Source organism: Haplochromis burtoni, unplaced genomic scaffold, assembly GCF_018398535.1.
Source record: "Haplochromis burtoni strain Fernald_Lab_line unplaced genomic scaffold, NCSU_Asbu1 Contig_1570, whole genome shotgun sequence".
Classification (NCBI taxonomy): Eukaryota; Metazoa; Chordata; class Actinopteri; order Cichliformes; family Cichlidae; genus Haplochromis; species Haplochromis burtoni.
In genome coordinates, this window is record NW_024583931.1 from 19,040 (window position 1) to 33,689 (window position 14,650).

The window sequence follows — 14,650 nt, forward strand, 5'->3', positions numbered from 1 at the left end:
ATTTCTAACCACTGATATACCACAACTTTATCCTTTCAACAGCTGCTGAAAGTTAGGGGACCTAGCTGCTATCGGATATTTATATAGAGATCCTCCAGCTTCAAACTGTATCACCCTTCAAGGACCTGCAGTTCAAAAAAGCGCCCTCCGACAGCCAAACCCATCTGTTCTCTGATTGGATTGTTACATTTGTGATTGACATACATTGACCAATCAGATGAAAGAGAAGAAAAATAGGGTCAAAATTCGTATTGTAACTTGCAGTCCGGGTTTTTTTGGGCTAAGTCCACACACAAATCTTTTTTACACACACAAATCTTTTTACACACTACAAATCTTTTCTACACATACAAATCTTTTTTACACATACAAATCCTTTACAAGTACAAAACTGATTTACAAGTACAAAATATTTATGACCACAATTTGAGCCCATAGTAGACAACTCCAGAGGAGAAAATCACGTCCTGTTTAAGGAGCCAGTTCAGACTTATAATAATAATAATTCACAAACCAAAAGCTCAGTCTTGATGACCTGCTCTGACATTGGAAGGAAAGAAGGTGATGCGTGGGTTTGCTCACTGTGGAAACAGAGTTAGACTTTGTTTTTGGTTTCCCCCCCTTTTTCCTCCCTGTTGACATTCTGAGCTGGAGCTTCTGCTTCAACCTGTGGTGGAGTTCCTGGCAGCTCATTCCTTCCTGCACCTGTTCTTAATGAAGGAACCCATATTTGAGGGGCCGACTGGAGCCACAGTCCCCTGCCAGATAATCCTCTCTGCTATGTCAACAGTTAACCCTGTCTTGTTTTTGTTTAACCTTAGTATATTATTGCCATTTACCCAGATTTTCTGCTTTCCACACAGGAACTTGTCTGAATTTACTGTTGGAAATTGGTTTGCTTAAACCTCATGTCACCTGTGCACTGTGGATGCTGCTGGGACCATTCCCTTTAGCCTGCTAGCTGAAACCTGTAAAGAAGGAAATCACCAGCTAACCACCTCCCTGCCCACTCTCTCTCTCTCTCTCTCTGTTCCATCCCAGGATCCGTGGACCGACCACGGCTGGACCCGTAAACCTTGCAAATTCTCTCTCATTTTTTGACAAATAAATCAGGTTTATGGTCAAGTAGAGGTGGCGCGTTTGCAGTCTGCTCCAGTCCAGGGATTGCCTGTCTGTCTGTAGTGAGCTCTGTTTTCAGAGTGACGCGGTTTGTAAAGAATGTGGTTCAACAGTTTGTGGAAAAACTCTTGCTTGTGCCTTTAGTGAAACTCAATCAGACAAAAGTGGTGCAGTTTCTAGACGTGGTTTTCACATCTTTATTGATGCACCAGACAGATAATCTATTTACAAAACATTTAGTGGTAAACGTGGTAGGCATGCAGTGAGCTGTTCTGAAAAACAGGATCCATTGTGGTTGCAGTATCATTCGCATGGTTCAAATGTGCTGCATGCAGATGAAACAGAAAATGTCAGTGAAATGTGTTTCTCCCTTTTAATTCATTTTTCCTCATGGGTGAAAACATTAAAGAAATCATATGTTACATTCATATGTGAATCCAGGAACTTGCTGTTTATGTAATATTGTGAGGATTATTAATGTCTGATAACAAACAAAGTGTTTTATGAAGTTAATTTTATTTTCATGCAATACAATGTGATTTTTATGAGATATTCAGAATCTTTGATGCAGTTGTTAACATATATTATAAGCACATAAGCTGATAAAATCAGATATAGCAGTGTTAAGCTAGTGCTGTCTCAACAGTCTGATGAGGATTCCACCCCCATCAGACTGTTTTTCGTTAACTACACCCCCTCAGTCACTGTACACAAGCGCCCAGCCCCTGAACTCTTAAGAGGTTTTTTCAAAACTCAGGCTGTTTGATTTCGTGGCTCCTTAATGTCTTGGATATTTATGCTGAATAAATGAGATAAGAGTGAAACTTTAGAAGGAAGAAATGGTAAGACATGGATCATTTCTATACTGTAGCCAGTGGTTAAGTATCATTAGTTTTGTTCATTCTGTTACCATTAACACAATAATAAAATTTCAATGACATATGACATAAATATACATAAATAAATGTAAATGTGAATTCAGTTAATTATGATATTAATTATAATGTTAATTTATTTTCATCTCTTATATGACTACTCCTGATTTCTGTCCAAAGAAATAAAAAGTATATAAACAAGAGTTTTGTTGTAGATATCATCCACGTGAAAGTTAACACTAAAAGAAAAAGGGAAATATTTGTGCAGACAAGGGCAGACGATTATATATTATATTTAGTTTGATTAATATTTTCTTCAGTGCCACATGCCAACATAATGGAGCAGGGGTGTAGTTTCCAGGGGGGTTATGACCCCCCAATAATCAGACCCAACCAATATAAGCCCCCCAGTAAAATTATGAATTGTCTTGCATAAGTAGGCTGTTGATTTTCTTTACTCGTTTCAGGTATTACCAGCAAAACAGTTGCATGTTTAATCATCTGGCAATTTAAAAAGATTTATTTATTTATTTAGACAGAGATCTTGACCCCACCAATGTTCAGCACAAAGTTACGTGCCTTTTAGTGAAACTATATAAATTTGATACATCAAAGGCAAAAGAGAAAGTGTAGTCATTTTGTTGCGCTGTGAATATTTTTTTATATAAATGTAAGGGGAGTTAAAATGTCAGGATTTTTAGATGTTCGAACATTGTCTCAGATTTCAGTGTGCGAAAAAATGCTTTTCAAGTTGGTTGATGCACCATTTTTAAGAATATGTGTATTAAGTATTGATATATGAAGCAATCACTCTTGTGTCCAAATTTATTACTGCAAAAATTTTATGTAAATGCATTGGGTATGCCAGATATTGACTCTCCCTATACCAGATGCTGACTTTGCATCTTTAGTACTAAAATAAATAAAAATAATCTGCCACCTGACAGCTGTTGGAGGCAGGAGCATTAGAACTGCAATCTTTGCCCTTAGGTCCTTTGCTAGCAAACTGTCTACAACGCGAGCTTGTGTGTGTGTATGTCCGCAGATGTCATTGAGTAGCACAAGGCTCCAGCTGGTGGCTGTTACTCTGATCATCCTGATGGTTTTCTATGTCATATATTTCTCTAACGTTAATGAAAATCTGTTCAAGTTTTCCAGCGCAACAAAACTAAGGTAATAATTTGTATGTGTGTGTGTGTGTGTGTGTAAATCCCTCCTCTTGTATATTTGGCAGTGTTTGAAAGTGTTTTCATTAAATTGTCTTTAACACACACCACACGCACATGTAGAGTGCTTTGTATGACCACTTCGTTTGTGTGTTTTTGTTGCTGACCAGAGGTGAAACTGCATTTTATTTGAGGAAAGTTGGTATACTGCTATCCAGATGAAGCAACAGTCTTGTTACCCTTAATGCATCATTAAAATACTTTTTAGACTAGTCTCCCAAATTCCCATAAAATCTGAACTACTTGATTTAAATGACAATGTGATATAGAAGAGAATTTTGACCCTTTAGGAGTTCTGTATTTCCTTTGTTCTTCAGGTCAGTTTCTCCTAGGAACTTTTCATTGGCTCATCAATGTACCTGCCCTAAAGGCTCAGAACTTCTTAAAGATTATATAGCCAAGGATCAATACGAAGAGCTTGTTAAATGGCGAGCTAAGGACCTCCAACAGTACAAAACCAGGTAGAGGGTGGATGAATGAATGTTGTGTACTTTAACAGTAATGCAATGGCATTTGTAACTGAACATAATCAATTGGTATCTTTGTAAACTGTAATTAATGTAGACACATTTGGCATTAAATATTACGCTTTGGGAGTGAGAATGTGTTGCACTTCAACAGCAGAGTTGCTTCGCTTGGTGCAGTCGTGCAGTCTGTCAGCGTTAATGCTGACAGCACTAGTAAAAAGGTGATACCTGTTTCTATATCTACCCACATTTCATCTCTTCATCAGGATGGTGTCTGAACTATCCAGACTGCTGTTTGCTTCGCCTAACTCTCCTCTGCAGTATCCTATTCAAGGTTATATAGTACAGCCTTTGACCTCTACTCTCATACCAGGTATGCCAAGCCTAATATATGCAACAGACAAGTTTACCAGTGGTCTGTATTGTTGTGTATGTGCTGTATATTCTGTTGTGGAAGTTTTCCATTTAAATAAAGCCTGCAGACGAGCAGTGAGCGATAGCTAACATTCTTTAATCAAAACACACAAAGAACAGACAACCAAGCTTGTGGAGAGCCTACATGACCGCGGGACAGGCGGTCAGCAGAGTCTCCCTGAGCCTAGCATGGCTCTCAGTTAAATACCTTCTCCAGGAACAAAAGACAGTACACAGCTGTTTCACACCTTAAGGTTCACACTCCCTTGCTACCTCCCAGAGTCCTTGAAGAGACAAAAGACTCTTCCTGTGGAGCTGTCTGCTTCCCCCAACTTCCTTACTAGATCCCCACCATCTGTCTTACAGTATGGGTGTGGAACATGTTTAAATCTAGTGGCACCAAGGCATCATACAATAAAATAATGTGATTAATACATAAGTAAAAGAAATTCCTATATCCCTTTCTACTTTATTAGAAAAATGGTTAATAAATGTTGATCTGAGACTAAATTTGGTGGTATTTCTCAGATTATTAAGTAAACTTTAATACCTCTGAATTAGAGTCATTAGTGAGTCAAATTAACATGCAATTTCAGGAATTTTCCACGTTTAAAACATAATTAAAAGATAATTAACCAAGAGTGATAATGACCAGCAAACTTATACCTCAGCAAATGAGATGGCAAAATTAAATCTGTATTACAGCCAACATATTCACAGACAAGACAGTTGCATGGGGGTTTTAAGGAATTCATGTTGATCATTTATGCTTCAAAAACGTGTCATGGAGTCTTCCCATAAAAGGACAATGTAAAAGTAATGTCATTTTAATTTCAGGTTTAGGGCTGCATGCAGAAAACAGAAGCAGCTACAAGGTTGGTGTTTCTCCCTCACAGCTAATATGAACTGTACAGGTTGGCAGGTTCATACAAGATGCCTCCTGAACATATACATTTCAAACATTAAGGGCCCTGATTCCCTGATTTTGTGATCTATGTGTGGGGCTGACTTTAATTCAGCTTTAGGATAAATGAAAGAAAAAACACAAACCTCACTTATGGTCTGATGTACAGTATAAAATAGCATCTTTCTTTCCATCTTCAATAGGTATTCCAATGTTACACTGACATAGCATAATTTTATACACAGTTTATTTTTTTTTTGTAGACGACTGTATAGGATATTCTGAGTGCTTTTTAAATTTATTCAGGCCTTTCTTTTGTAGGTATCTTTAAGTGTGTCTAAAGGCATCCTGACCACAAATATTACACCTGAACAGACAATCATCAAAGGTGAGATTTAGTAAATAAGTGACTATACTGTAGGGGGCATTTTTGTTGAATTGGTTTTTGGACCACACGCCAGATTAGCAGCAAGGGTCAGAACTTTTCAGCCATGTGGAGAAGAAAAACAATCTCCTACAAATATGAAATATAAAACATTTACAGCAGTCTTGTCATGGGCTGGGTCTGGGACCCAGCATTTTCTCTTCATTTTGCATTATTGATATGTACTCTAGAAGACATGCTAAGTTCTTGTTGTTTCTATCATTAGTTAGGATTGAGTTGTTTTGTATTTTGAAATTCTTTAGTCCTTGTTTATCTAGATCCTGTTGTGTCGTCATCCCTTATGTTCCAGTCTCCCTTGTTATCAAGTCAGTATTGTCTGCCTCCTGTCTTATTTTGAAAGAGCCTGGTTTTCTTTGTCCATTGTATTTAGTTTCACTTCCCCTGTCCCATTATTAGGTTCATGTGTGTCAGCTGTTTCCCTATGTGATTCCTGATCCCCCCCCCCCCTGTGTGTTTTTAGTCTGTGTTTTTCATTGTCTTGTCTTTGTCAGAACGTCTGTGACACCACGTCTAGTCATAGCACTCATAGTAGTCACAGTCATCATAGAAATCATAGTCATCGTGATTAGTCACAGTTATCTTGTTCCGTTTTCCCAGTTTAGTTTAGTAGCAGTTTAATTTGTCGCCCAGTTTGCCTCGCATTATTTTGTATTCATGTTTATCAGCTAAAATAAAACGTCTCACTTTTGGTTTAACTCTCTGCTCTATCTCCTTTTGTGTCTGAACCTGGGTCCTCGTTCTCACTCTTGCACAATCAGCAGGTGTGGATCTAGAGAAATTTTCTTAGGGTGGCAGAGAAATCAAATGGGGTGGCAAAATCAAAGCCTTTTTTTTTCAATCACATATGCAGATGGTTACAATGTTGTAATGATTCAAATGCATTAAGTATACACGCTTTTCATATAAATGTAATCTATAACTTAATTCTTTTCTGTAGCCCACATGATTAAACACGTTAGTTTGACATAAAATTCACATAAAACATGGGAATTTTGTTTTTATGTACTGTAGGTATATAAATATATATATATATATCAGGGGTGCAACGATACACAAAATTCACGGTTCGGTTCGATACTTTGGTGTCACGGTTCGATGTTTTTTTGATACAAAAAAAATGTTCATGCCTTTTTAATTAGTCATTAATTAAAATTATAAATATATATTTTAACTCAAAAGTACAATTTTTAAATTTAACCCTAACCCTTGTGCGTGTTTTTTATTTTGACAGCGAATGCGCACCTGCGGACCACTTATGTGCAGCCCTGGTTATTTAGCTCGTCATATTGCAGCCACAGAAATTCTTTTGTCCATGAAACCATAAAGCTGCACTTTCTTTTTGCCTTATAGTCTGATTTGTCATAACTTTCCGTTTTGTGGTAAGCTTTTCTTTGGCTGTCACTTCTTCACCCTGACCTGTCTTATTTGGCTCAGCAGAACTAAAATATATATCCTGCTGCTTTTACACACGCACTCACATAAGCTCAGCGATTCTCTGCGCGATCAACCTCTCACATGTTTAAGCTGCGGGAGATTTCACTTGTCATGTTTGCGTAGTAAGCTAACGATTAATAAGACGATGTCAGAGGAATTGGTGCACAAATTATCATCACTCACAGATCAGTGCTGTCGCTCTCTATACACAGTTCGCACGATTGCAAAGTGAAAGCAAAAAACAAGCGCAAATTCAAACGCGACTTCAATATGTCACATATTGACAGTGGCTCACCGATGCCAATGACATAATTACCCAGCTACATTTCTGAAAGAATGCAAAAGCATTGACATATATTTTTCCTACAATAGCCCGACGGGCAGGGCAGAGATAGATTTTGGTAGCCCGACTGGAAAAAATCGCTAGCCCCGGGACGTCGGGCTAGCGATATTGCGAGCCCTGTATCTGATTGAGGAATCACTCATCTTTGGAAAAGAGAGTTTATTACAGAGAAATGGCTCTTTCCAAAATAAAAGCTATACTATCCGCTTCTTCTGGGCTATATTCTCAGCAGCATATTAAACATATCAGGTCCCCATAAGGAGAATCATGTGCTAACGGCTGTCTAAATGACTCGGGTAAAGTTTGTAGCATGCATGCTTGTTGTTTTTGTCTTTGCACTAGGATGATGTCGGCGTAAATGTGCAGTCATATTCGTTGTGTTCCCACTAGTGCTTTCAGGTTAACCTCGTTAAAATGACCTTAACGCCACAACACGGCAAATCTCCGTTAACGAGCTACCCCTGATCGCCCCGTGCATGGGGCTAGACGGCCAACACGTTAACGAGCTAACTGCGCTAACACACTAGCTCCCACCCATGTAATTGAGCATTGCGTGGCACATCCAACATACTGTTTTACTTTAGTCCATGACGCGCTTACCTTCAGGGTCATACGTCACATGAAAACCAAAATAATTCCAAACGCCAGATCTGAATGAGGGTGGGGGAGGTTCAATTTGCCATGTTGCAAGGAGAGCTTAACTTCTGTCTTGCTAGCTTGCCCTGCGCTCTTCCTTCTGACTATGCTGTCTGTGTTGAGCGCTCAGTGGATCTGCGCTCGACAGTGCAGCCTAGGCGGAGTAGTCGAACGCAGATTCACTGAGCGCTCCACACAGACAGCATCGTCAGAAGGAAAGTTGATAAAATAAATTACAAATGTTGTATTGTTCGATACATATGCGTACCGAACCGAAAGCACTGTATCGAACGGTTCAATATCGATACGAATATCGTTGCACCCCTAATATATATATGTATATATATATAATAAATATTTAGCCCAATACGTATAAAATCCAGAAAGCTGCACAACATGGGGCGGTTCATTCACAAACACATGTCTATCTTAAGTTTCACTGGTTTTTTGTTAGAAAAAAATCAAATTTTTGCATGCTTAATTTACACAAAATGTCAGAAATCTGCACCGTCATGAACAAAAATTTAAATGATTTAACCCTCTGAGGTCCAAAATATGACTGTTTATTTTCCTTTTGATTTTACATTTGTATTTCACCTTTAAATTGTTTAATTTTTTTTCCTGTCTTGCTTGGTATCATTCTATACAGCTCAACCTCACATGTATTAATTTTGTTGTTTTTTTCATTGACATACTGTATTATCACAACTGATCTGAAATCACACAAAAAACACAAAATCCTTTTCACACATTTTGTAAACATTTTCAACTATTTATCTAAAAATACACCTGGAATTTTTTACAATTTTGAACAACGATTTAAAAATATTACTCTAACTAAAAAGAGAGAACAATCGAGTGTCAAAATAAGATGCCCCACAAATTATTATGTGTTTGTCGGACACAAGACAGAGGAGAACCCCACAGGGATAAACCCTGCAGGCCTGACAACAGGACTTGTGTCACTCCTCTGGTTTTCTACCTGGTCACAGTGCTTACATTGGAATCTGCCTTTATGACAGTCATTAGTACCCTCACTGACACACAAATTAAAACAACGACTACACAACACACTAACTACACACTCAAAGCTAAACGTCACAAATCTCCCACATCTAAAAACTCGATATCAATATCTCTCTCTCTCTGTCACTCGCTCTGTCTCGCTGCTGTCTTTTCCAAAACTTTCCCCTCTTCCTACCTGTCCTTAGAAAATGCTTTAGAAGAAAACAAAACAAAAATACAAAACAAAACATGACAATAGTATTTAGAAAAAAGCATGGCTTATATTATATTTTTTCTATCATAACTCTGAATTTACTGGCCTGTAATTAAAATTTAAAAAACGGTGTATACTTTGAAGTCCGAACTTTCAACACGGGCTGAAAGACTCAGCGTGGCTGCAGCTTGTTGCTATGTCAGCTTAAATCAGACATGTGATTTGGAGGTGCAGCGTGCCTGTGGACCACAGAGGGTTAATAACACTCATCTTCATTGTGTAACAACCAACCACCTGTGTGAAATCTGAAATTCCCATGGTGTTCTTCGAAATGTGCTATGGGCTGAACTTCTTGTTAATGGTGGAGGGGGGTAACACTATGCAGTATATTCATTTGTAGAATTTATATTCACTGCTAACTGTAACTGTGCTCAAAGTGTTAATGGTATCTTATTTTAAAACACAACACTGTCGTATGCAAAAGTAGGGTGGTACTTGGGGTGGCAAGAGATCATATTAGGGTGGCACATGCCAACCTTCTAGATCTGCCCCTGACAGTCAGCTCCCACTGACCGTGACTTGAGAACTTAATGATTTTAACAATCATCAGATGTTTCTTGTGTTATGAAACAAGCAATAACCTTGGTAATGCGACACCTTTTTATAGGCCATCAGTTGGTACTGAGGATTGGCAGGGTTGCTTTCTAATTACTAATAGATTTCAGCTGGTGTCATTACTTTCCATGCCTTCTTGCACCTCCCTTTCTTCTTGTGTTTAATACTGTTTCCCTGTATTAAACTCATTATTACACATCTTGATTTACCTTCCTGTTGTATTTGGGTCAAACCTGACCCATTTACAAATTAAAACACTCATTTGATTACCTCAAGGCCTTATGACATCCTCCACACTATGCATTTGAACATATAAAAGTAATGAGTACCTCTTTCATTTCAGTGTTATGTTAATTTAAGAGCTGTTAAAACAGACCAGTCAATTGTTACCGGGAACACTAAAGTAAGGGGGGTGGGGATGCACACAACAGGAGGGTTTATGGACAGTTCTAGTTTCTTTGCATATTTTGATTGGATATGTTACATCTGGTACATTTGTGTTATTTTTCATAATTATGTTGTATGAGAAAGCAACATACAACACTAGCAATTTGTTTATTTTTCTCAGTGTTGTTGTGAACTCATTGACTGCTTTTCAACTTTTTTTTTTCTTGAAAATGTGTCCCACCTTTAGTTGTTATTTAAAAAATATAAGAAAGTGTGATTTCAGCTAGGCAAAAAGGCAGAATAAACAGACCTTGTTTGAATTCATTTTTATATAATCTATATAGCTTGTAGAGTGTACACTTTGTCATTTTTATTGACTTTAAAACTTAAACTATTAATCAAGTAATTTTAATGCTGTTGTGAAATTTTGTGGTTTGAATTAACAGGATCTGGTAAGAACAAACTGATTATCGAGTCTCGCAGTCTGGTGACCCTCAACAACTTGCTAGCCAAAGTGTCCTATACCAGCACTGACTACCACATAAACACTGGAGACCTTGGTATGTGTTTAAACAATGTTAAATGAGCTAGAAATTTGAAATTCTATATGAAAATAAAGTTTTGCATGAAATTTGATTGTTTCTGAATTGCGTATGTCATGTCCAAGCAAAATAAGTGAAAGCAAAAGTGAAATTAGACAAAGTGTTTTCCAGTTATGCAGTTTGTGTGCTGTTCTAAGGTTTATTGGAAAATCAGTGACTATGTTTTGTTATGTTTTTGTTTTTTCTCTTTATACAAGAGTGTCCTTTGCACTGTATTTAATCTGAGCTTTTTGTTTTCTGATTTTAGCCACTTTCCAGTTTGAAATGCATGAAGCTGTGTTTCCAATTGCCATCAAACAGCCTCGTGTACCAGTCCTGTATGAGATGGGAACAGGTAGTTTGTTCTTCCTAGGAATTAAAAATCTCTGTGATGGTACCATGTATTGATTCCTGAAATTATGGCCAACTTAGACTGCCTTCCTCCAATGAATGAAATGTTTCTAACTTAATTCTGTTTTCAAGGTTCTTCACTAGAGGTGTACAGTTCTTTCAAAAAGTAGTTGCACCCTTCCTGATTTCTTATTGAATATTGTTTTGCATATTTCTCACACTTAAATGTTGCGGATCATCAGATAAATGTTAACATTATTTACAAATAATCTGGGTAAATACAAAAGGCAATTTTTAAATGTTGAATTCTTTCATTATTGAAAAAAGTGATCCAATCCCTTTTGGTGTTATTTGAAAAAGTAACTGCTCCTCATTGTTAAATTATGAATTGACTGTGATTGACCACATTTTTAATTTCGGAAACAACTCCTAGGCCTGATTACTACCACACCTGCTGAATATAGGAATAACTTAAGTAGAACATGGCTGTGTCCCAATTCAGGGGCTGCATCCTCCTGAGGCCGCATTTTAAGGCTGATTACATCACAGCGACGGCTGCTCCATATGCAGCCAACAAATGCATCCTTCATTTCCCCAAATTGGAAGGATGGGTCGGGTGTATCCTTTGTGGCCCAACCTATCCCAGAATTCATAGTGCAGCCCAGCCAATTCCAGTTTCCAACAATGGCGGCAGCTACTTAGTTGAGGAGCGTGGCTGAAGAGTTTAAAATATTACTCTTTTTGGGTCACAAAATAAAATTAACAAACTTTCAGGCGAGAATGTAGCTGTGTCAAGTTCAAATATCTGCTCGATTTATCAAGACATCACATATTTGCAAAAAGTGCTCCGATGTTTTCGGAGACGTCTGTTATTGCCCAGCTCGATAGCTGACTGGGTGGTCAAGGCTAACTTGAGCCGGCGAGTACAGTGAACTCCCGACACATCAATTTCAGACCCTCGCGCAGTCTTTCACTACTCAGGTTAAACATGATATATAAGTCACTTGTTGATTAAAAATGTTATTGTTTGGTGTTTTTCAGTGTTTTATTTGTTCCTCAGTAAATCAGTTTAGCTGAGATTACAGTTTTTTCACACAGCTGAATAAACGTCAAACAGAAAACTGATTAAACAGAAGTGTGAGATGGTTGAGAATTTACTCCAATATTCTGTTATATTTTAGATAGCAAGGAGCAGATGGCTGAGTTTATTAAACTCCACCGACACAGTGACACAAATGCTAACAATTCCATGTCACAGAATCGCACTTCTGGCCTTCTCGGACCTGGCCCACATAGACTGCAAAGGCGGGGTCCTCCAAAGGATGCAGCCACTGCATTGGGATATAGCCCATAGCCCAGGTCTACCCCCCCCTTAAGAAGTGAAATCAGCATTTAAAAACTCAATTTTATATCTGAAACCTTTCATTGTAGTGAATGGGGACAAATACTTTTCCATGGCACAAAAGGTGAGAGAAGGATGCACATAGAGAAAAGTGTCCTACGATAACTCAATCTATGCTGTAGCAGATCACCCTACTTTTTCTTGAAATAAGTCTTTGTTTGCTTCTGTCTCTCAGATATCAGCTCTCAAGTCACCATCACAACAAAAACTTTCCAGCGCTATAAACACTTAAGAGTGTTGCTTGACAGCATCCGGCAATTCTATAGCAACGTAAAAATTATTATTGCCGATGACAGCTTTGAAACGGAGCACATTACTGGAGAAAACATTCAACATTACATTATGCCTCCAGCACAGGTATATACCTACATTCTTATGGACTAAACTGACTATACAAAATTTAGAACATATGTCACTTTACTTTAATTCTTGAAATTTTCTATAAAATCTGATAGGAAAATAATTCAGATTTCAGATGCATTTAAAATGTTATTAGCTAAATTTCTGTTACTTAGTTGTATCAAGCATGTTAAATTGCTGCTAATCTAACTAACTATATAAAGAATAAATGGACTGCAGTCACATGTGGTCACCACCACAATTTAAGGATAAATCTGAAATCAGAATTAAAACTCTTATTATTTGCATTAAGATGTGAAAGATGTTTCCTTTCTCAGGGCTGGTTTGCAGGCAGAAATCTGGCTGTTTCCCAGGTAACCACCAAGTACTTCCTGTGGGTGGATGATGACTTTATGTTTACAGAGAAGACGAAGATAGAGAACCTTGTAGAGGTGATGGAAGCGATGCCAGAACTTGACGTGGTGAGAATGAAATGGCTCCTGTTTGAGTTCATTTACTTCTATTTGCTTTATGGGATACAGGTTGCAACCAAACATCAAATATACATAGCTATTTCTGTAATTAGGTAAAAAAAAACTTTAACTTTAACTTTGTAACTTAGTTTCTTTTTACCCTTTTAATACACTGATTGGCGTTCTTATAGACTTTACTCTTTCCTTGACGATGATTTATCTGATCTAGTTACAACATTACCAAATTAATGTAGTTTTTTTCCAAAAATTTTGATACATTTTTTCATTTAATTAAATCAGTTTTAATAATAGTTAACAGCTGTCATGTTACGGCTGTGTGCAGGCAGGGATTGGAGCTAAACGTAAACTCACTGACACATAGAATAAACTCAAAGCCAACTAAACTGGGAAACTAATAGAACTAATGCACACGAGGAGACACTGGGGAGCACACAGTATGAGGGACAATGTGACATGTAACTGAGAGAGACTCGGACATAAATACCTAGAAGGTAATGAGGAAAGTGGAAGCACACGGGGAACACTGCTGAGGATAATTACATGTGACAGGACAGGAAAGACATGAAAACTGACAATGCTGACACCAGACACAAACCTGATTCGAGCGATCGTGGCTCAAGAGTTGGGAGTTCGCCTTGTAATCGGAAGGTTGCCGGTTCGAGCCCCGGCTGGGACAGTCTCGGTTGGCCAGAAGGGCCAATGGCAGCTGTGGCTACAACTGTAGCTTGCCTCCACCAGTGTGTGAATGGGTGGATGACTGGGTGTGTAAAGCGCTTTGGGGGAGGCAAAGTGGGGGACTAGTAAAGGCGCTATACAAATACAGGCTGTCATATACTGGGTTGCCTGTGTCGAACGGGTGGGCGTTGCGGCTTTACACCACTAGGACATGCTTTGCAGCAGGGCTGTCTATGTCCAGCTCTTCTCTTCTTCTTCTGCCACACCCGTTGTTGTGCTGTTATAACCCATGCTGGATACACGTTCAATAAAGCAGCAACACAAGAAAGCTACCGAGTGGTCATTCTACATGGTGTCAGAAGTGGCCCGGACCATCGCCAGAATAACGCCATAAGGGAGAAAACAAACAGAAGTTCAATCCCCCGACAAGCTTCCCCTTCGATAAGCCGATGGAATGGCTCGACTGGAAACAGCGTTTCGAGCGCTACAGGATCGCAACGAAACTCCACAAAGACGAAGGACAAGTACGGGTGAGCTACCTAATCTATGCGATTGGGAAATGAAGCAGAGAACACTTACAAGTCACTCACCTTCGCCGCCAATGAAAGTCGTGACGACTTCGCCGTCGTAATGAGGAAGTTCGACAAGTATTTTTCCCCGCAGCGGAACATTATACATGAAAGAGCATGTTTTCACCAGCGTGTCCAGCGGCCAGGCGAAACGG

The 14,650-nt window shown here is 38.5% G+C and overlaps 1 protein-coding gene across 3 annotated transcripts; it reads left to right on the plus strand.

Annotated features, from left to right (window-relative positions):
* Positions 1-381: 381 nt before the first annotated feature.
* Positions 382-13,929, plus strand: LOC121813350 (beta-1,4 N-acetylgalactosaminyltransferase 1-like). Of its 3 annotated transcripts, XM_042217069.1 has the most exons (10): positions 382-1,961; positions 3,040-3,167; positions 3,538-3,681; positions 3,954-4,060; positions 4,939-4,976; positions 5,327-5,393; positions 10,531-10,644; positions 10,934-11,020; positions 12,594-12,775; positions 13,096-13,929. In XM_042217069.1, the coding sequence occupies exons 1-10, from the start codon at positions 1,959-1,961 to the stop codon at positions 13,345-13,347; spliced, it is 1,122 nt and encodes a 373-aa protein (XP_042073003.1). In that variant the 5' UTR covers positions 382-1,958; the 3' UTR covers positions 13,348-13,929. The 3 variants fall into 3 exon arrangements, with proteins under 3 accessions (XP_042073003.1, XP_042073004.1, XP_042073005.1); XM_042217070.1 differs by having other exon boundaries at positions 382-3,167; XM_042217071.1 differs by lacking the exon at positions 3,040-3,167.
* Positions 13,930-14,650: the final 721 nt, after the last annotated feature.